Source organism: Lethenteron reissneri, chromosome 15 (assembly GCF_015708825.2).
Source record: "Lethenteron reissneri isolate LAM-NWPU_2019-01 chromosome 15, ASM1570882v1, whole genome shotgun sequence".
Taxonomy (NCBI): domain Eukaryota; kingdom Metazoa; phylum Chordata; class Hyperoartia; order Petromyzontiformes; family Petromyzontidae; genus Lethenteron; species Lethenteron reissneri.
In genome coordinates this window covers 8,977,684-9,001,719 of record NC_083793.1, presented here as the reverse complement: position 1 = coordinate 9,001,719, position 24,036 = coordinate 8,977,684, and the positions used below count along the sequence as shown (strand labels likewise).

General features: G+C 45.6%; 1 protein-coding gene across 2 annotated transcripts; it reads left to right on the top strand.

Moving 5' to 3' along the window:
• The first annotated feature begins 51 nt into the window (after positions 1–51).
• LOC133342517 (methyl-CpG-binding protein 2-like) lies at positions 52–19,997 on the top strand. Of its 2 annotated transcripts, XM_061551669.1 has the most exons (4): positions 52–159; positions 13,138–13,178; positions 16,117–16,656; positions 18,677–19,997. In XM_061551669.1, exons 2-4 carry the CDS (start codon positions 13,138–13,140, stop codon positions 19,605–19,607), a joined length of 1,512 nt encoding a protein of 503 aa, XP_061407653.1. In that variant the 5' UTR covers positions 52–159; the 3' UTR covers positions 19,608–19,997. The 2 variants fall into 2 exon arrangements, with proteins under 2 accessions (XP_061407653.1, XP_061407654.1); XM_061551670.1 differs by lacking the exon at positions 52–159 and having other exon boundaries at positions 13,100–13,178.
• The last annotated feature ends 4,039 nt before the right edge of the window (positions 19,998–24,036 follow it).

Genomic DNA, 24,036 nt, shown 5'->3' with positions numbered 1-24,036 from the left:
GCGTGCGTAACGTAAGGCAGTGATGTGCCATATTGCGATGCGTGTAGCCATCCGCTCTGCCTGCCCTTCTGTTTGTTTACATAGTGGCTACTGACTACTGCATCCTTCCTTGCACGGCTCTCTCTCTTTCTCTCCGTTCTTTCTGGGGGAAAAAAAACCGTACGTTGATTTTTGTTGTTGATGTTGTTGTTGCAAATGTTATATGCCCTCTCAGTGTTGCCCGTATTCGTTCAGCATAATGTGCGTACGTTGAGCGAAGCCGGAATAATCATGGTGCTGCTTGCTGCTGCTGCTTGTGATATGTGATGCGATGATGTTGCTCGCTATGGTGGTTTTATCTCGAGAGAGGCCGGTACTGCGCGTCTTTCTGCGCGCGTGTGTGTGTGTACCCAATGAAGTCGTGTAACACTGCTCGGTGAATTATTTGCAAGGTCGTGAGATATGTCGACTGCTTTGGGTAAGGGCAGGCCTTCATCCAGCAGTGGATTGATCATGGCTGCTGCTGGTGATGATGATGATGTATACGTGTCCTTGTGTTGTTGCCTTGCGTTTGGTTGCTTCTGCTGCCCACTGATGGATTGCGTTGTTTGCGGATTATAAAGGATGACTGTTTAGTTGTCATACAGAAATAGAAGTTACATTTTTGTTAAAACACACACACACAGATCCCTGTGTGTTTGTGTTTTATCTTGCGAATCGCTGTCCATTACACCAGTACGTACAGTATATATATGAAATATACTGTTTTTATGACAGCTTAAATTCTGCGTGTCCTTTGCATTTTCCCTATTTTCTAATGAACACCTTTGCCGCTCTAAGTGACATTAATTGACGATCAGTAATTCGCGTTATAGACTATTATTGATTTTTGATAATTATGGAGTAGCAATTACGCATTTAAATGATACACAGTCGTCTTCATTACAGAGCCACGTGAATCACTAATGACTAACAAACATTTATTTCCCGACGATGTGTTTTTTTATCTCTCTCTGGGAATAGCCCTGTACATGATTAACTCTTGACTAAACCAACGTTATTATTTGTTTACCTTTCCGAAGAAAACATTTGTAACCGGCGTGTACATTTAATCTGTAAAATCCCCTTCTTTAGACCACGTTCCGTTTTAACTCGGAAAAATTAGCATTACGCACAATTACATATATTTATTTGCGATCAGTTACTCAATTAAGTGTTTAATAAAATGTTGTCCACCGTCTTCATTGCAGCACGCACATGGCATTTAGTGTGAATATTCAACTCGTTTAAGCATTGCCGTGTGTATTTGGTATTAAACCAACATGCAACAGCTGCAAATTCCTCGGCAATCTCATATCAGCGTCAACAAAGATCAAACAAAAACAGAGTGCTTCTGCAACCCTGGGCACACTCAGTGCATTTTAATTTCAGGGTGAGCCATTTACAGATACATCTTTGCTTTCTATCGAGCCACCTTTTTTTTACTCAACAGGTGATGATTGCATTACGGTTTTGTGAATGCTGCGTTGGACAAAGTGTATCATCAGGAGAGTTGTTGAAATATTTAAGAAGTGCATTGAGATTGGTGGGGGATGCATAGAGGTCTGAAATTCAAATGTTTTCCCTTTACTGGACTGCAATATTAATCTCCCAATTGGTTTGGTTGGGTGTCTAAAAATGGATCACGTGTTTTTGTAACGGAAGCTGATTAATTATTTACGCTGCCGCGAACGCATCTGCGCGTATCTTGCGGGGGGGGGGGGGGTGTTGCAAAAGTTAATGAATACTTGGCATTTATTTAAACAAGGATGTTTGTCCCCCCCACCTTGCAAAGGCAGCGTGGAGATGGGATGAGTCCTGCGCTTGTATTTCCCATTCATTCTGAGGCTCTTTACCAAAATGCAGTTCCAATCCAGCACATGCGTCTCGGACCAATAAAAATGTGGTCGTTTGACCAGTGCCCAATTTCAGTCCGGAACGCTGTGCCCGAAATTATGTTGTCCTTATTGTATATACCCTATATGTCTGATCATAAGAATATAGGGTACAATAATATGTGATCATTATGGATAGGTGTACCTTGTACTCTGGTGGTAGTGCCTCATGCGGATAATCCCTAATTCTCGAAGCCAGCCCAGCAGCGTTCCGCAAAATGTCGAGTGAGAGATTAAGCCCTGCGCATGACTCAGACTGCATGGCACTTGACGGACGCTATGTAACACATGCAGACGGCATCGTCACGCTATCCAAGCAGGCAATCCATGCAGCTCAATGAAATACAACAGTGGCGGTGATAGCCGAAACAATTAACCGCACTTGCTTGTCAAATCGGACAGTCTCTCACTGCGTTCACTTATTGCCTTCTAGAAGTCTGCAATGCACGGCTGGTTTATTGAGGCCACCGTTTAGGATGAGTGCCACGCACCATTCTAACCACGTAGCATGGTTAGAATGGGCGCTGCTGCAAATAATGAAATGAGGACCCCAGTGAAAATTCCCTCGACTCTTTGTAGACCTGCTTCTGAGCCCGTCGTATCCTGACTGTGGGCCCCGGTGCAATCTCACCGCCTGCACACTCAATAGCTACGACACTGCTTTCAAACGATGCCGTGTAGGGTTTGAACCCATCTTTTCCCCCCGAGAAGATAATGCGATTCTAGATTTGAAGCTTTCGTGACTGCAAGGATTCATACTCTTAGTTTTTTCGGTAAAGTCACGTAGGTAAAAAATTAAATTAAAATTAATAAAAGTAATAATAGAAATAAAATAATAAAAAAAATCACGACGTTTCGGAGGCAACACAAGTCTCCGTCATCAGGTGGGACCGACTTGTGTTGCCTCCGAAACGTCGTGATTTCTTATTGTTTTATTTCTATAATTACTTTTATTAATTTTAATTTCATTTTTTACCTACGTGACTTTACCGAAAAAGACTAAGAGTATGAGATAATGCGACTCAAGGTATTGTCGAACATTCCGTAGCATGCTTCTCTATGCTGGTTACAGTGCACTTATCAGTTTTAGCTTTCTCTTATATGATTCCGTATGATTGTTATCGGTGAGGTTAACGATATCAGACGAAGTGAATCTGGATTTAAAGCTTTCCTGACTGCAGGGATTCATCTTCTTGGTTCTTGGTTCTTTCGGTAAAGTCACAACGCAAGCAGCCGTCTTTAGGCGAAGAACAGGTCTGTCGAGAAGACAGAGTCAGACCTGTTCTTCACTTGAGGACGGCTGCTTGTGTTGTGGCCGAAACGTCGTGAGAATTATTTTATTATGTTTTATTTTTGTTATTTTATTATTTCCATTCTACGTTTCACTTCACGTCATTGGAGCTTCTTCAAAGACTGAATATTCTTCAGCGGAGAGATTTTCAACAGAACCGTTAACACCCACCCAGCAGTTAGACCTCGCTATTTTAAGTTTGAAAACGTATTAATTTAGCCACGCCACTTATTTATGCGTACCTCATTTGAACTGAGAAACGTCAGTTCAATTCCCAGCCATGGATATTATCAGGGGCAATGTGGTAACTAGTGTAAATTATTTTAGGCCATTCTTTTTCACGTTAATATTTTATTTAACGTGTTTTAGTTATGATTCATAATATGATTCATTACCCTCACGTGCAATACCAATGTGTTACTGTTTGCTGATTTTGTAATTGATTTAAGATCTGGAGCCAATGACTCACTGCAATCTCTCCAGGACCTCCCTTGGAAAATAATATTACAAATCTGAAGGGTTTATTCTGCATGAGAAAGCATTATTATAAAACGCTTACAGGCATAATGCTAGATGTTCTGTAGATTCTTTAAATGTTAATGCCTTTAAGAAAACAATCTCTCGTCTTAAACATCTACGCCTTTTCAAAGAGTGATTTTTCATCTCAAGGACAGTATTTCACAAATGCAATGCATTCTCTATTTTCCAGCTCAGGTATATTTGCTTTAATATAAGCAACAATGGCTGCTTTTGTGGTGACTATAACATTGAATTCAACTGACAAAAAGGAAAATACGGTATGCATGTAATGTTCTTCATGCAATTCCAGCATATGTGGGTCGAACGGTGGCGCTTTGGTTGGTGGTGCTTTGGTCTGCACGAGGAACCTGTAAACTTAGGATCAGTTCCCAGCCACAGTATGGTATCGGTGGAAAGTCGTCACTGAACCGGAATTGGCCACTCCCTTTGCCACGCGCAGTTGACCGGTGTGGTGAAGCGTGCTCAAACAACCCACGCCACGACCGACGAGGCAGGCGTATGGGAGGCCTTGATCCAGCAGAGCGCATTAATAAAGCGGATGTGCTTAGTGGCGAATTGGCGACCTTGCCATTAATTACTATTATTTAGCATGTCCTGGTGCTGACAAGCTCGGCTGATGATGTGTTTTGTTGTTGGCCTTTACATTGTTAGATCGTTAAATGGAAATTAAACGCTGAACTGAACACACAGTGGCGGTTCGGGTTTTAATCTGTCTGCTTGATAATGGGAGGTGAATTCGGTCACCGCTTGGGGCGAGCCATGCATTCGTACGTGTAATCGCCCTTTGTCAATCCACTGCTGGATGAGGGCCTCACCACGTGACCATGTTTCATGCTGGTAAGCCAGAGTTGTCAGGTGGGGGAACTATAAAAGCACTCAACATACAGCACCAGTGCCAACGTAGCATCGCTAAACAATTTGTTTACGTTGAAGTCTTCGGAGTGAGTGTTGCTCCACTGCCCTCTGGTGCCCAGCGCGTAGCCCCACAGCCCGAGTTTAAAGTGCGACCCGATGTGCGTGGTGGGTCGTCCATCAGCCCACAGTCGAGATTCAACCCCCGCTTAGCTTCTGAGATCTGACGAGATCGGGGACATTCTCCTTGATTGGGTCATAGGCTTGTGGAAAATGTCTATTGTTATGACATTGATTCAACAACAATGCCCTGTGTTTAGGAACGTGTCGTCTGAATCACCATGAGGCTCTTTGGTCGGGAGTGTTCAGTGTGTGGGGATTAAAGAACAACGCCCAGAGAAACATCCAAAGTTTCACGTAGATGGATTTACCCCCTCCCCCCACTGCAGCTCAAGCCTACAACACGTGGTCATCAAAAACAGTATTTCATTTAAATACCAACCAGGCTTCAAACCTGCGTTAGCTCTTGAGATCTGGCAACAATTGGGCACCTTCGGGGTGATTAAGTCTTGCGTCTCCGGGGCCAGAGGGAGCCAATCTACTTGCTGTACTGCCATCACATGGCCATCACGGAGCCACGCGAGATGTAGAGTTTCACACGTTGAGTGTGAAGATCCACAAAGCCCCTCTCCTCCAGATTGCTCGATGAGGAGCGGCCATCACCACGCTCGCCAAAGTGAAACCTTGGGGAGTCTCCGAGTGAGACAATAAGCATTTGCGATTCCACACTTGTTTGTGAGTTCACTTAAAGGCATACGTGGTACAAGACGACCGCACTTACCTTTGTCGCGCAGAGAAAGCGCCGCTCCCCACTACAAGAATCATTAACATCACACCAGACGTGCACAATGAATCGTGTCACATCGTAACGCCGGGTTGTCACCTACAACGCCACTCCGCAGCCAAGTAGCAAAGGTGATTCTGTGTTGGGTGACCGCTGATGGCATCCAACACGCTGGAGGATGCACTGGTAGCGGTGGTGGAATTTCGTTTGGTTTCTGTGAAGTTAAAGCAGCAGATAGCACGATATCTGCAGCATTTCATTTCGTGTTCGTTATTAGCATCTTCATCGGTGATGGTCAATCCACTGCTGGATGAAGGCCTCCTCAAGCATCCGCCAACTCGATCCTGCAATGTAATAATCTACATGTCACGAGCGCATGAGCGGATTTCGTCACTTATTCCATTTCCGCGGTGGGTGTCCTCACAGATAAGTTCACTTCCTTGGCCGGCACTCCATCATTATTTTTGACACTGTTAGTTATATCACGCAAAAACGCACATTTTTACACTTTTTTTTACGAAGTTAAAATTTTCCCAGACGCTTTAATTGTAATGTCACAATTTACACGTTAAAAAAAAGTATTTTGCAGCTGTGAGGAGTATATATTTTTTTAAATAAAAGGTCAGACATTGTCCTTTCTCAAGTGAGCACATGGACGTTTTGATCTCTTGCATGGTCCTGAGCCAGTGCTGGAAATTCCTCATTCCCATGACGGAGGCGAATCTTCCCTAGAACAACCTCACAGGGTTACCCATTCATTCTTCATTTTGGAGCTTTCGTGACTGCAGGAATTATTCTTTGGTTCTTTCGGTTAAGTCACGTCTAAAGATAAAATAATAAATTAAAATAATAGCATATTACGACGTTTCGATTGCAACACAAGCAATCATCATCAGGCATAAAAGAAATAGCAACAAAAATCTAACTAGAAAACTATAGACAGACATACAAGCAGACAGACATCACAAGGACACACAGAGAGAGGACATATCGTGAATTCGTCAGGATTTTCACTCAACAGTACACTTTTTCTAACCTCTACACCACCTGTTTAGTCTTCTTCTTTCGTGTGGCTGATGTCGATGCAGAGCAACAACCACAATTTCACATTCAGGTGGTCAAGCCCCGATAACCGCGCCGGGAGTAGCGGAGTCTGATCGCTGTGACGTCTCCTTCGTATTTGTGCATCGTCCACTGCGTCGTTGTACGTTGTACGGTCTGTTCTTGATGACACACAGTCGCACACTGAAGACTTTTTAATTCTCGATTTGTGCATCAGGTATCCGCATGCTTTGTACGGATGCGGTGTATGGTGGACTGTGAGCTTCGTGTAAGATCACAACCAGGGATACTGATTAGTGCAGGTTGGTGAATGGGTGTAGGAAGGATCCAGAACTGGTTCATACTCATGTGGTCCTGACCGGTTCAGATTTCGCTCGCCAGTGATATCAGCCGGGGCTGTGAATCACACTGTGTTCAGAATGCACTGCACTCAGCACTGCATCAGCTCTCATTCTCCCTTACTCACGTATGCAATTTTCAATGCTATTATATCACAACATATTTCATTATGTGCTTTGAAGCATTCAACAGGGGCTGGGTGGAATTGCTAGAATAAAACAGCGGGCACAGGCTGCCCGACTGCCTTCGGGAACGTCACCTATGTGATATTTGTGACTGGGAAAAAAATCATATCCCATGAGACCGCGATGTGCGTAGGCCACCCTGATGGAAGGTTGTCAGCAATGAGCAAATCACTACGAGGTCCATTTTAAATGGAAGACGCTCAAGAGCGTCTCCTCTCCTCTTCGCCTTGCCGTGCGGCATGGGGATAGCAATCCGGAGCGAGCGATAACTCCCGAACGTGGTTATCTGCGAGCGGTTTTTTTTTGTTTGTTGTCAAATTTAAATACGTTTGATGCATCGGTGCTGTCTCTCGAAATGCAAATCTCACGCCGAGTGCGTCACAGTCTACACGCGCCGTTTTAAATGCACGCATTGCACGGCGAGATTGCCTGCGTGGCCTCGACTTTGCAAGCGAGAAGGTCCACGCGGCAGAAATCGATTAGCTCGTGCAGTATTAGCGGCTGCTCTTGTCAGAGGGAAAATACGAGGAGGGCTTTTCTTTTTTCCGTCTTCTAATCGTGTGAAAAGCGCTGCAAGCTTTGCCTCCCCAATTAACAGTTTGTCGTAAGTAGAACACGAGCCCAGTTCTCGGGTTGTCTCCGGTTAACCCACATAGCTTGTTTTGTTGAAGTGACTCACATTTTACACTTTTCCATCTCCAGTTAAGTACTGGGGTGGGTGCCGCTTGTCCCTTTGTAAACAACATCGCAGCAAAAGCTGATAACAAGGCAATGACAATTGTTGAAGAGCAGGCTGCAGGGATCCCATTAGGCTTAGCCTAAACCCAAACAAATAGTGTTGGCAGACACATAGGGGTGCATTAATAATAATTGACGGTCTTCTATGTGAATCTGTTTGCTACTTTACCATGCTGGTTCGTGGGGGCCCTAGGGGCTGGTTAAGGCATCCCTCATCACCGATGTTCGCCGTTCCTGGGGAAAAAAATCAGGATGTTGGTTTCAGAGTCCAATGCGATAACCACTGCACCACTGCCCCGTCACACGTATATATATATATTAAACGTGAAGCCCCCTTTGTGATTCCACTGCTGGATGAAGGCCTCCACATCCCGTTTTGGTCGTGCGGGTTGTTTTACCATATACTTCACCGCTCTGGTCAGTGCAGGTTAGTGAATGGGGTGGTGATGGTGGTGGTGGCAGGACTGGTCCATAGATAACTTTCCATAGCATAGAATTGGACCGTGACAATTAAAATTAACATGCCAATGTCTCTTATGAAGAACTTTTGAATCAGTGTTTATTACTATGGCATGGTTCACGGGGTCATGCATTTAAATTAGAGAAAAAGTGTGCGAAGCAGCATGGTGCAAATACTTTTAATGTCATTGACAGAGGAAAGCGTAGATTCGAGAACGTACACAAATTAATGACATCATCCAAACTCTTAAGAACAGTTTGTGGGCTTGGGCAGGGCACGCCGCTAGAAGGGATGACGAGTCACGGTGGCGAAATGTTGACTACCTCGCCTGGTATATCGGAAGTCGTGGATTCAATCTCGACCCTGACGCCTGCTGTATATTTGGAGTTTGCGTGCCTCTCGCCCCGTGGTCGCATGGATTTTTCTCCGGGTCCTCCGGTTTTTCCTTCCACATTTAGAAACACGCGTTGAGAGTATTTGGCTGCTATACATTTCCACGTGATGAGACACTAAGTTGAGCTATCGTTTCGATTGAAAGCTTTCGTAACTGCAGGGATTCATCTTCTTGGTTCTTTCGGTAAAGTCACGTAGAAGGGAAAAAATAAAATAATAAAAATAAAACATAATAAAATACAATTCTCACGACGTTTCGGTCACAACGCAAGCAGCCGTCCTCATGTGAAGAACAGGGCTGTCGGAAAAACTGTCGGAAAGACTGTCGGAAAGACAGCGTCTTAATTCATTCGGAAAGACAGCGGCTGAATTCATTCAGACGCTGTCTTTCCGACAGTCCTGTTCTTCACCTGAAGACGGCTGCTTGCGTTGTGACCGAAACGTCGTGAGAATTGTATTTTATTATGTTTAATTTGTATTATTTTATTATTTCCCTTCTACGTGACTTTACCGAAAGAACCAAGAAGTTGAACTGTCGTTGTGGCCAGGTCACTTCTGAAAAAAAAGAGCCACGTAGCTCAGTGGGCATTGCCTGCTAAAATAAATGTGTAGTTGTATTTATGTTTGCTTTAATTATTTGGTGACCTTGTTGTAACGTTCTGAGCCGCCCCTACTGGACAAATGTGAAAAAATGAGCTTCATTGCTCATCGGATTCCTCCGGTACAAATATTCTGATTCTGGCGACATGTAGTGATGAGATCAGGTACAGGATGGATTGCTGCGTGGCGGGATAAAGGTGAAGGTTGCTTGCCAAAGCCTTCATCCAGCAGTGGAGTTATCATGGCTGACGATGATGAGTCTAGAATGTCAAGGGCCAGCAGGGTCACCACTAAGTGTCCTCACCACTGCACCCAAACGCCGCCTATGATATCCATCCATACAGTATATAAAAGCCGTGTTTAAACCAAATAATAAATAAAGTTAGATTTACACATAGTGCCCGCAACGCCTTTTTTCATCATCATCATCATCGGGTAAAAAAGAAAAAAAAACATCCCTCAAATTTTGAAATGTGGCCACTTGTGAAATTCATTTTGAAATCCTTCCGTTTCAAAGGAGCTTGCAATCGCGAGAAGCTGCCTCCATTTTCCCGTGCGGGCTTCGAGACAGAAAGTAGTGCCCCTGTGACGTCAGCACGTCGAGCGTGCTGGAGGGGGGGGGGGGTGACCCCACCCCACCCACCTCGCAAGCCACAACGTGCTATTCACGAAAACCAGCGAGAAAACAAAAGAATATGATATTCACGAAGTCTGCAATCGTCATCACTCACGAAAGCAATTTGCCGCTCAAATGGGCATTGAGTTGGTGTTCAGCTCCTGTTTGTTTGTTTTTTTTACAGCGCTGAGTGAATGGTGGGAATTCCACATTGCTATGGCAGGGGCAGGTCTGGAATTAATTGTGGATTTCTCTGCTGTAGTAAAAAAATATTTTAAAAAGTGGTTTCTCCGCTCCATTTGAGCCATGCGGCTACGACACTCGTGTCTCCCGGTTGCAGCACTGAGCCGTGTTATTGTGGTGGGGGCAAGTGTGTCTGTAGGACAACCACTGTTGACTTCGCCAAAATGTGGTATCAAATTTATCGACCCGAAAGGGATGATGGGCTGATGTGTTTTTTCTGCAATATTTTGCTGTCTTTTCTTGGATTTTCTGTTTGCACTTAGTCACATATTCACTTTAAGATGTTTTTTGTTCATGTTTTTTGTTTGTTGCGGTTGCACCCGATTCAAGAGCCGAATGTCTCACAGGGCTATACCTAATAAATGAACTTGAACTTGAATTTGCAAACCTTACGATTGCGAGCCACTGGCTTTAGCCCGGGTAGCCACCTGGCCGGTTAGAGAGTCATTAAGGAAAAATACCAACTATGTGAACCAGATACATTTCTATTGTTCATTTATAATGATCGCTTACTGTAGTTTACAATTGTTATTTTTACCTGTATTTTAGTTTTGGGGGTAATTTTACTTTTTCTGTTGAAAATAAGATGTGCATACGGGTCTAGCACAGTGTTCTTAACTAATCTTCAGAGGGAGGGGCTACTTTCATCGATAAAACATCAGTGTGAAGAAAGGCCGTAGCCATGGAGTTAACGTTGGGAGGGACCAAATCTTCCAGGGGGTCTGGGGGTCCCCCCCCCCAGAGTTTTTTTTTATTTGAAAACTAATTTTCTGTCTAAAATAAAAAAAAAATTCACCAACACATAGGATGGATTTTTTTTTTTACAATAATGTCCAATAATGTTTTGTATTACATTGCTCTGTTTTTTCTTTTTTCTTTTCTTGTTTCATTGTATGTAATGGCAGAGATTAGGGATTAATAAAGTACAACCATAACCACAATAATATAAACATACATCTATTTTATAGCAATATATTGGGGGGGGGGGGACATTTTGAGCATATTTGAATATTGGGGGGGGGGGGGTGTGGATGTGTCCCCCCCAATATCTGTTATAATTACGGCCTTGGTGTGAAGGCCACCACACATTTTAAACCATTGGGGGTTTGACAGCAGCACGATGATGATGGGGGTGCTTTTCGGTGTTTGTGTCCTGTTGGGGGCCGCACTAAAGGCCACCAGGGGCTGCCAGTGACCTGCGGGCCTTGCCATGAAGAACGCCGTTCTAGAAACTTCCCAAAACATTCTCAGTGAATGTGTTTAGGAACGATTCGCCCCTCCTGTAAAATACGTTGAGATGCTGTTACCTTCAGTCAAACTCCAAGTGATCAAATCAACACTGAGGTGGCGCTTAACTTCCGTTAACAGCCCTGAGCCAGTGGTGCCAACTCCACAGTCATATGGCGGACGCGGGTTTATCCATTAGAACGGTTGGCTACGTACAGTGCGAAAGAAGGTCAACATACACACCACCACGTTTGACTTGTTCATTGTCACGGAGTGATCACTCATCAGATGCTGGATATATTTTAAATTGTGTATGTCTTTACAGAACGACAGATTTATTTTTTTAATTGTCCATCGCATTTATGCATGAACCATGCATAAATGCGGTTTGCAGAGTCTGAGGCTTGGGAAACCCGACTTCCACTTGGTGGGGTTGACATTGCCTCACTCGGCCAGAGGGTGATAATGATTTCCAATACAGTATGCACATTGCCTATTGATGGTTCTTAATTGTGCGACGCTTGTGCATTGGGGGCCACAAGTCAGCAGTGAATCCCGGTCAAGTAAGTGTTGTGTTCAGTTAAATCACCAACGGTCGTGCCGTTAATCTATACGATTACATGTTGGGAAATACGACTGATATTGAGTCTTTATGTAATATGCTTTCATTGATATTAAATCAACGCACTAATTGCTGAGGAGTGTGGTGGGTGGTGGTGGTGGTGGTGGTGCAATGGTTAGGGCACTATGATGTGATCCGAGATTGCTACGTTTGGTTCCCAGTCACGGCTAACATCAGTGGCGAGTAATATCTGAATCGATCTTGGGTGCCACCATTCACTAAACCCGCACTGATCAGTGTGGTGAAATATGGTCAAATAGCCCCCATGATCATCCAACAGCGGATGGACACATTTACATGAATTATTTTCCAATGTTGATGAAACTGTCAATGGCAATTACGCCACATCTATATGTTGGGTGATGTGAATGATATGTGCACATGTACAATCACTATCCAGGTTCAAACCCTGCTTATCTTCTGAGATCTGACGAAAATAGGTGCAATCTTTGTGAACTGATAATGTGCATGCCACTCATAACTGGATCATATCTCTAAATGTTGGGATAATGCCACTTACAGCTGAGTCATGTATGAAAGTGTGAGATTAAACCACTGATAAATGGCTCGTAAATATCAATGTTGGGCCGTAGTACAAATATCACGATGATGAATCGTGGTACTAGATTATGTAATTAACACCTAAACCGTGTTTCTCAGTGCTGGGCCATATTACAGATAACACGATCAGGCACCTAGATACAGTATCAGATTGTATCATTGATAACTGGCTCATAGTTATCACTGCTGGATTGTGTCTTTGCTAACTTCGGCCATGCACCTCCTATCGGCTGGTTACGTACGGTGCAAAAAAAGTCCAGCATACACTCACGTATCCAGCGCGTGACAGGCGACAATGCCGACAACTGAGTCGTCTCTCTGAATGTCGCCCAATAACCGGCTCACATCACAGTAATAATAATCTCCCCGGCGAGGCCGCGGGGGGCTACGCCACTCGAAACTCACTTTACGCACTGACCCCAAAACCCGACCGTGGGTGCCCCCCTCCGTGGCTGCTTCTTATTCTTATTCATCATCCTCCTCTCGTTGTCATTGTTGTTGTTGTCCCAGCGTGTGGTTGCCACGCCGCTGGTGCCATCTCGTGGCTACGTGTGACCAAGCGGGCCCCCCCCCCTCTCTCTCTCTCTCTGCGTGCCCCCCTCTCCCCGTCTCTCTCCCTTCAATCGGCTCGTGCGCTCGCGACCCGCAAAGATGGCAGCGACTGCGAATGGAGTGGTGGTGGTGGAGTTGAGGTGAGGTGATGAAGCGTTATTGGATTTTTTTTGCCTCGCCTGACCATCGCATGCAAACACAGTGTCGATACCCCCCCCCCCCCACACACACCCGAGCCCTTCCCCTTTGCAGGTGCGTCGACTGAAACGTTCATTTGAATCGTTCGCTGGGGGGGGGGGGGGGGGTGCAGCATTGGATTGCGCATTTCGTGTGCAGTCATTCACCCTGTTTTGTGATCGCCAATTATTCTTCTTCTTCTGCCACGGGTATGCAGTATTTTTTAGAAGCAGTATATATATATTTTTAAATCTGCCTCCGTCATTTGATCACATCGTGAATTCGTTTGGCTCATTTCACGTCGCTCGCTGCCGATATAATAAATCAGGTCGTGTGGCCGAGCGTGGTTATAAAATTGCAGAAATTGCGTTGCGGCATTCGTAAAGTCTATTTTCATAAAAAAAAAACACACAGCAATTTGCTGACATTGACATTTTCAATAACGCATTCCAACTGCGTTCGTATGACTGTACATTCCATTGTGTATTACACAAGCTTCGAGGTTTTGTGTTTCCGTCCTTTTCAAAATTAAATTTGGACTGCTAGCATCAAAATACTAATGCATTCAAATGGTTTAAATATCAATAGTATGAATGCAATAATTAGTGAATAAATACCAGCCCATCTCTTGCAGTCCTCCTGTCACTGCGTGTATTTGATAACAGTAATGGCAATTGATTTCGTGTGCCCATCACAATGATTGATGTTTTTATCTTTCTTAATTCAACACTGTAAACTAAAATGTGATCACCTGAGTATTAAGGACTTTTTGACATACATTGCATAACTATTTAATACATAAACAAACCATTGTACAACTTGCTATTGCATGATAAAAAAATATATACATACAGGATATATAATTTTACATTTTTATAGTGTATTCTTATTCTTATAAACATAGTTATGATTATATTATGTAATATCCTCGTACTGCTTGAGGCTGTGTACTCTGTTCGTTTTGTTTATCTGTTAACACATGTTTACTGCATTGATTCGTTTGACCCAGGCCTCCATTGAACTCGAGTCAGTTGATATCAATGAGCCTTTGCCTGGCCCCGAAGTTATTTATTGCTGATATGGGGGGGGGGGGTGAAGAGGCATTGGAAGTGCCTAAGCAGCGCACTGCGCAAAAAAAACCGGCCGTTTGAGTTCAATTCCTGGCCACGGCTAACATCTTCCATCAGCCTACAGCGACCAGCATGGTGAAGTGTGGTCAAACAATCCCCCGTGATCAACACGGTGTGGGGAGGCCATCCAGAAGTGTATTGACACGAATATTCATTATTCATTACGAATTCCATATTCATATATAGATTGGGGTGATATTGAAATTGACAACTTCTAGAACTGTACTTTATAATATACAGAGGAGTGGCTCAGATTTTTAAAAACGGATAATGCAATCCTTGTGTCAGGCTATTAAACGTGTGTGCCCGCACCTCCGACTTGCATGTTTGTCTACGTACGGTGCTAAAAAAAGTTCATCGTACATTGCATCGCACGCTGTCATATGCACTTCTGTGGCCGTCTGGAATGCATTTCCTACCGATATTTGGAAGCCACTGGAGCTATGCACTTGCAAACTTCGATTGAAAAACTAAATCTTGAGAACTGCTTTTTGTGTTTAGTTTGTTGTCCTTCCCCCGCACCTACGATTACACGGTTGACTATGTATGGTGCGAAAGAAGTTCAACATACATAAATACATATTGCTCACCTTCCGTGGAGTGTGTAGAATGTTGTTATTGTTTTTATTGCCTCTTCTTAAGAGTGACCGGCTTACATTCCCGCTGCGTGCTTGAGGTCACTTAGGACCTCGAGCCAATGACCCTTGAAGAGTGAGGAATATATAATAATTAATCAGCGCAGGTGTAAAGATGGTTTATTTATTTTATATTTTCGCAAGCATGGCTCATGCCACCTGCACAGCTCATCGTCAGTTAACTGGGTTATCAATTTTACGTTTCCTGCAGTCACGAACGCTCCAAATTAGGAGTAATTTAACGTTTGTTAACATTCTTCAGAGAGTGTTTTCGCATTACCGGTAGCTGCATGAAAAACATAATAGGTTTGACCCACACACATGTAGAAACGTCTTTGAATAACTGTAACGCGCTTATATTTTAAACTGAGAAACGAATAGAGCTGCCAGAGTGGTGTTACGATTTGCAGAAAACTGGACTTGCCATTCTTTGACTTAGACCGCCGTGCCGTTTGTACTTGCTAATGGGAACATTGGCACCTTTTATAGAGTGCAGGCGAAGATGGGAGCATTGGCAAGTGCACACACACTTATCGGTTCCTGACTGGTAATCGATTATGAATGCAGTTATCAGTTTAGCGCATATCGTTTCACAACCCGAATGTCCGTATACAGATGTGGACGCATTTTTGAATTAGCAGTTCGTACACTGCACTAGAAATCCGGAGACATGAATTTGATTCCCAGGCGTTGCTAGCGATCAGTGGTATCTAAACCCATCCTGGGTCACACTCCATCTTCACCAACCCCTTATTGACCAGCGTGGTGAAGTGTAGGGAAGCAAGCTCCATGACGCGTACGGCATGGGGAGGCATTTTTCGAACAGTGATCGCCAAAGGGCTGGAAATTCCGAATAAATTGTTGAAACTGTCACTGATGTAAATGTTGGGTTACGTCGCTGATACTAGTTCATAGCTAAATGTTGGGGTAATCTCACTTGTAATTAAGTCGGATATCTAAGCGTTGTATTATATCGCCCACACTGGCTGATCCGGCTGCACGTTGTGTTACACCGCTGATGTACACGCACAGCCCTTTCGTCGACACGCTGCCGGAATAGGATCCCTCCCCGTGATAAAAAAAAAATCGCACGAGCAAAGCGTTTCGTACTAACTCGCGCAACCTGTACTTCGCAGTGAACCTCCCGCCAACTCTGGCCAAGCGAACGGCGACAAACTCTGCAAAGAAGCCGCGAGGAGCGAGAATAAAACCGCGGACGAAGAACCGGCGGCAACAGCACCAGCAGCCGCAGCCGCACCAACGGCGGCAGCAGCGGCAGCGAAAGATTTGAGCCGCGCCGGCACCGCCGACGGCTCCGTCGACGATGCCGTCGACGCCGGGAAGGGTTGTGCGCCCGCCAAAGCGGACGACGAGTGCGACGTTCTCTTCCTGCGCGACGCCGGTTCGGCGGCCGCCGCGATGATGATGGGTGGCGGCGGCGGCGGCTGCGGTGGCGGTGTCGGTGGCCGGGCGCTCGCCAACTCGGTGGACGCCGTGATCGAGAGCGTGGTCATGGGGACGGGCAGCGTGTCGGTGCACCCGAAGCGGAGGAGGCCCAGCCGGGGACCTGCGCCGCCGCTCTTCGACGACCCGTCGCTGCCCGACGGCTGGGTGAGGAAGCTCAAGCAGAGGAAGGCGGGCCGCTCCGCCGGGAAGTACGACGTTTACATATTCAAGTGAGTGTCCGTGCCGGCCGCGCGGGCGAACTGACGGACGTGCGTGCGTAAACGTTGGAACACCCGGTGTTGGGCTCAGGGTTCCGGGCGCATGCCGACGTTCGCGTGTCTACTGGGCACATGCACGCACGGCCTGTCTGTCGTTCCACCGCTGGATGAGAGGCGTGTGCAGGTCGTGCCGAGGGTACTTAATTGGCGACCAAATCACCTCGAATCTTAACCCCAACCTCGTCAAATTATTGTGAACCTACGTGGGGCCATCCCTGCGTTTGTGCGGAATGAGGGACTACCGTGCATGACAGGTGTAATAGGATGCTGCGGTGCTACGCTGCACACAGCAGGTGGGAATGCAGCAAAACCAATTGCCCTGTGCGTCTACGCTCCCATGTGTGTGCTCCCTGCCGTCACCAGACCGCTCTGACTCGTGCGGTGAAGTGTGGTAAAATAACCCCCAATTACCTGCACAGCATGGGGAGGCCCTCATCCAGCAGTGGATTGCGCCACAACGCCCCCCCCACCTTCCGATTTTTATTTTTAAAAATGGGAAAGTTGGCAACCCTGGCAATGTGAGAGCAACTCCGGTGTGAGTTCCCATATCTGTTGCCACCTACGAGGTATACAAAAACGGGACATATCAATGGGAAGAATAAGAATATCTCCCAATGCCCCTAGAGGGGAGTGTATATGTTTATGCAGCTGTATGTTAATGCATTGTGGTGTATAAACCGGGACTTTGTAGGACATCAACAGTGGATCATGGGACCTCCTTTGCCAGTACCAAAATATGAGAATAGGTTTTTCCCATTTTTCTGGCAACAAAACAGGTGTGAGATGTTAAAACACCAAACTGAAACCTTTTACAAGGAATCCTGTCTGCATTAACCACAATACTTGTGGTCAGAATGCAAACAAAAAACATACTCTGATAATAAATGCATTGTCTTTGAAACTGATTGGTCCACACCAGGCAGTTTTCTTTCAAGCCTAGTCTCTGGTGTGGACCAATCAGTTTCAAAGACAATGCATATATTATCAGAGTATGTTTTTTGTTTGCATTCTGACCACAAGTATTGTGGTTAATGCAGACAGGATTCCTTGTAAAAGGTTTCAGTTTGGTGTTTTAACATCTTAACACCTGTTTTGTTGCCAGAAAAAGGGGAACACCTATTCTCATCAACAGTGGATGTTTTCCATAAGAGGTTTTTGGGTCAGGTTGCATAAGTATAAATGTTGATAAACATGGCACCACCCGACACGGCCAATTAGTAAGGTTTGTCACGTAAAGAAAACGTGCCAATTCGTTACCAGTGCAGAACACTGGTGTGTTGGAGAGTAAACCCACAACATTTACAATTATGTGTAAAGTGGATATTTTGTGAAAAATGTACCGATGACATATGGATGTGGAATGGTCACAACTGGTTTAGAGCTTTTCGATTTAAAGCTTTCGTGACTGCAGGGATTCATCTTCTTGGTTCTTTCGGTAAAGTTACGTGACTTTACCGAAAGAACCAAGAAGATGGTTTAGAGCTGTGATCAGGAGTGATCAGGAGTTGAGCACTACCCAAAACGTGATTCAAAAAACATTTTTTATTCACGTATATAATCAACGTTTGTGTTTACATATATATATATATATTAAAATCATAGTTGCTGAGAACAGGTCCCAAATGCCCAAAATACCAGATTAAAGTTACAATAGATAAGGGTTTAACACGCGATCTAACCCCCCAAAAAATCCTCTATTATGGAGATAAGCGTTAACGCATCTGTTAAATTTAACAATATTATTACAAGATATTTGAAAATATATGATGGGAAAAGTGAAGAAGCGTCTTGATATTAAAGTGTCGTGAACCGCAGTGTGGTGGCTAAACACCGTATGGACGAGGCAAAACAGCCAGTCTGGCAGACCAAGTCCCGGTAAGACTGAAAATTCATGAAAATCTGGAACAGGTGGTAATCGTAGCCCACACCGAGAAAGAAACGCTCACATTATTGTCATGCACTTTCCTTGCAGCCCTGTGGGAAAGCAGTTTCGCTCCCACGCGGAGCTGCGCGCCTACTTCAGCAAGACGGGAGAGACCACCCTGCAGCCCGAGGACTTCGACTTCACGGTGGCAGGACGCGGGGGCTCCGACGGCAAGGGAAACGGCTCCCTGGCGCGCCCCTTCACGTCCTCCAGCTGCTGGGGCCTGGGGCGGGGCAGAGGCCGGGGCAGAGGCCGGGGCAGGGGCCGGGGAAGGGGCAGGGGGCGAGGAGGTCGGGCGCTGACGGACGCCGTGGGCCACGGCTTCGCGAGGGGAAGGGGCAGGCCCCGTAACGACCAGCAGGGCGGCCCGTACGTGAAGAGCATCGTCGTGAAGCTGCCCTTCTCACTGGCCGCCGTGGCGGCGGCGGAGCCGGGCCCGGCGGGATCGGCGGACAGCGCCGCTGTCGTTCCAGTCAAACGGAAGCGCGGGCGGCCCAAGTTGAATAGGGATCCTTCGCCGACGCCCGTTGCGCCGCCAAAGAAGCCGAGGTTGGAGAACGCGGCGCCGGCCGAGGGCAAGCGGGCGGCGGACGGGAAGCCGATCGCGTCTTCCTCTGAGGTTTCTCTCAAAGCGGCGGCTGTCGCCGATGCTGCTGCTGCCACCGCGCAGGTCCCCGCGGCGGGAAAGCCTCAGGAGAGCAGGCCGCCAGGGAGCAGGCCAGAGTCTGGCACCCACCCGAAGGTCAAGCTCAAGTTCTACAAGCAGAGGTGCAAGAACAACTCGGCTGAGAAGCTCAAGAACAAGGAGGAGTCCGCGCAGCCGAAGGTGCTGTCCATTTTAGTGAAGGAGCCTGCGACGGTCGACGAGAAGTCGCAGACGCCGCTGCCAGAGGAGAATAAAGTGTCGGCGTGCGCCGTCGTTAAAGAGCAGCCGACGCAGTCGACGGTTGTGGTGGCAGACAGCAGCTCGTCGACATAACGACGAGCGCGTGGAGGGCAGCGATGCGTGAGGCGACCGTGAGTGTCTGCGTTCGCCCGGCGAAACTAACCGGCAGCATTTTTTTTTATCAAAACTCGTTCGTGGAAGGAAAAAAACACACAAACATCCACAAGGACGAGCTGGTGATCGGTGGCTGAACTTATCCCGGCTGATTGCCATAAGTCGTGCGGCAGAGCACGTGGCTCTAGGCGGCACATTCGCCACCACGGTCACAAGACATTCTGAACCCGGCCTGGCAGATTTCCCACGTTGGGTTTGCTCCAGAGCGCACTGACAAAGAGTAGACGTTACGACATCTTTACGTTGCTATCATCGGCCTACATGCCGAATCAGGACTTGCATCTTAATAATTTACTTTTATCTTCTTGGTTCTTTCGGTAAAGTCACGTAGAATGGAAATAATAAAATAATACAAATAAAACATAATTAAATAATTCTCACGACGTTTCGGCCACAACGCAAGCAGCTGTCCTCAGGTGGAGAACAAGGTCTGTCGAGAAGACAGAGTCTGTCTTCTCGACAGACCTGTTCTCCACCTGAGAAGGCAGACGCTGTCTTCTCGACAGACCTGTTCTCCACCTGAGGACGGCTGCTTGCGTTGTGGCCGAAACGTCGTGAAAATTATTTAATTATCTTTTATTTGTATTATTTTATTATTTCCATTCTACGTGACTTTACCGAAAGAACCAAGAAGATGAATCCCTGCAGTCACGAAAGCTTTAAATCGAAATTAATTTTTACTCGTGAAGCAGTTGGTTTTCTTTCCCTGCGAAGCCGTTTCCATTGTTGTTTCTGCCGCTCATGAGTCACAGGGTGGCACGTTTTTTGGAAATGTCCGCGGGTGATGTAAAGTCATTGCCAGTGTAAAATATTGCTGGGTGCGGGGGTTATCAGTGTTGAGGGGTCATTACATGGTCGGCAGAGTTTTTCACATTTTTATTTCACAGCACCTGGCTTGAGCATTACCCTCCAGTTGGTTCAGGTGTTCGCAGTTGTAGGCATTTTAGTTATGCACAATGTCTGGCAACCACTTTGTAATCACGTGGAATGCGCTGCCTACTATTTCCACATTTAATAACCTTAATTAGTAAAAATGTTGTTGTTCTATTGTTCAAGTTCGGGATCGTGACATGATCCTCAGAATCCATTTTTGAGATAATGTAAAGTGGTTTAATGCAGCCTTTTTGGATCACGATCATTGCATAAAGAATAAAAAAACACACACAACCTCCAGTGAAATGTATTTAAAACTAATGTACAGCTCCTTTGCCAATTCCAGTGCTGGATGAAAGCCTCCCACGCCATGTTAGTCATGAGGATTGTTTTAACCATACTTCCCCATGCCGGCCAGTTCAGATGTCACTCGTCACACCGATGTGGCATGGAATTGAACCCAGGTCGCCGAGTTCACGGTGCAGGTGTATTAACCACCGTGCCACCGCCCCACCAGCCCACGCCTCCTGTGGGCGAGTTACACATTTCAAACATTTAGTTAAGAACCAAACTTTAACCGACCTGGTTTTCGACGCGAAATTACGGTGTCGTCAAAATCACGGTTTGGCGTCGTCGCCGCACGCTCACGCTTTTTGTGATAGCCGTCTTGCACAAGCAGCGCCCTCCATTTCTCTCTCTCTCTCTCTCTAGACTCCGGCAAGTTTCCCCACGAGGAGAGTGCGACGTGCGTTTTGTGAACGTTCGGCTTTTTTCCTGTGCACGGCCATTCGGTATCGAACGCCGCTTCCCCCACTACCACCCCCCCCCCCCCCAGGTGTAGTGAAAGTTCCTGTGCAGTGCTCTCTTGTTCTCTTTTGAGGCGTCGGCCCACGTAACTGATCTTTGTCAGAACGGTTCGTAGATGTACATAGAGTATATTTTGTTGTAATGTCCCGAGGGGTAGGTTCATTTGTTTAAATTTGATTTACGTAAAGGCTGCACAGTGCATACACACACTCAGACGTTTTGCAATAATGTATATCGTTAAAAGTTGCCTATATTTTTTATTTATTCAAACGGCCGCTGTAAGTTAATGTAGAAGGCTGCGCATAATCGAGAAACGGTATGGATTATTTATTTTCAAATATATTATATGTAAACTCAAATATAATAACGGGAGCGATAAAAAACACACATTGTATTTTTAGAAAGGCGTGCTCGCTGGGACTAATGTGGAATATCTCGAAATGTTCCTCCAGCGCCCTCCCAAAAAGGAAATTATTCTCATGATATTATTGTGAAAACAAAACGCCAGGCGTGAAGATCTACAGTTGACGGCATAGAGCCGCAACTTCGTAGTCGGTGTGGTGACTGACGGGCGAGGGATTACACAACACGGGGGGGAGAGACTTTCCATGGCTCCATGCTTCTCCGGCACACATTACATAATGACGCCACTATTGTGTGATGCCTTTTAAATAACACCACTGCCGCACCAGCTGCCTTCATCAGAAACGCCAGGTGTAACATTCGGTTAGAAAAGGAATCCATCAACACCTCTGATCTAATCTAATTTTATATTTGTAGAGCGCATTCACTCAAGGCGCTTAACGTAGTTACAACAACAACAAAAAAGCCTGACAGAATGGAATGATTTAGATGACAGGGGGTGTGCAAGGGGTTGAAGAATGAGTGACCCCCCGACAGAGGGCGTACTTAGGGATCACGAAAGGGTCGGGGAGTAGAGGGGACGAGGGCAGGGAAGATGAAGAAGATGGGAAATAGCAAAGGGCAGCTTCGGTGACACTGGCAGGCAGGGTCGGATTACGTTGGATGAGGGCCTGGGGCTCTTAAAATAGTTGTTTTTGGGGGGTGCGGAGCCCTCTTTGTCACTCCAATTCCTTCCCCCGACTATTTTACCACCTAGGCTTTCACGACCAATATTCATAATCAACGTTTTTGGGTTTAGATCGAGTTATTTATAAATGTGTCGTAACCCTCCACCACCCGACACGGCCAATCAGTGAACTAATTGTCTTTTGTCAACGTGACACTTTTTTACTGATTGGCCGTGTCGGGTGGTGGATGGTTACGACACATTTATAAATAACGCGATCTAAAACCAAAAACGTTGATTATGAATATTTTACCACCACCCACACCCGACACCAAAGGCTCCGTACTAATTCATTTTATTTCAATTCTAGTTCATAAAATGTGATATACGATAAATGCAATTTGTTAAAAGGAACTAAACTATTTAAAATTCGGCACAGCTGGTTAGTGACACACACACGGTGATGTTATGGCTGTAATTTCCATGTTACTTAGAGGATGTATTTATAAAATTCCGCAAGCCTCTCAATATCTGAGGCCCCTGGGCATGAATTGGCCACCCTCCTGAGAGTTGAGAAGTTTGGCCAGTCCATGTCCAAGTGCGTTGCGACTCAAGTCCGTATGTACGTATGTTGATTTTCTGTATATGTAAGCGTCGAGGTTATGCGTCAAACCCAAACACGTGCACGTAGTGTAACGTGTCGTACGCATCTTTTGAACGCTACAATGTGTAAACTGCACTTGGCGAGTGAAGAAATTGAATCTGAACACGGCAGTTCACAGTATTCTGTTTTGCACAAACGCTTGCATGGGATCTGATAGCACCAACTCACGCAGCACTTTGATTATATCGTGTTCTGTGGATTATAAGATGCACTTTTCCCCCCCTTCACTGTATATTAAAGCGATTGTTGCAAGTGTGTTTTAAAATCCAGCCAGGTGTGTGTGTGTGTGTGCTTGCGACGAAGTGTATGTAACGTTATTGACACCGGACACAAGTTTCGGGGTACGTCTGTTCCGGAGCGTCTTACAATCTGAAACATACGGTGTATATATGTATATGAAAATCAAATCAAATATAACAGTTGAGGTGGGTGATTAAGATGGTCTGGGGAACAAAATGCAGAGGTGGGCAGGTATGGAGGTGATGAGGTTCCACTCACCACCCCGAGATGTGCTGTATTATTAGACTCTGGGATTTTTCCTCACTTGATACAGTAAATTTAGCTGTGACGGTCCCACCTGATGACGGAGACTTGTGTTGCCTCCGAAACGTCGTGATTTATTATTTAATTTCTATAAAAAAATTTTTACCTACGTGACATTACCGAAAAAACCTAAGAGTATGAATCCTTGCAGTCACGAAAGCTTCAAATCTAGAATGTATTATTCCACCCTCTGTGTTTGCATGCCTCAGATGTTGTGTTTACTGAGCGTTAATGCCGACACTTAGCAACGAATGGGAGGGATTAGTCCCAGAAGGTCGGTGGGACTTGCTTTTTTTTCAAAAGAACACTTGAGGCATGCAAATTGAGTGCAATTCCGCCAGGCTTTAATTTTTGTTTATAAAAACGCTTGCGCTTCCTCGAAGCAATTTCATCGTAAACTTGTTGAACCGCCTGGCTTATTGGCACAAGAC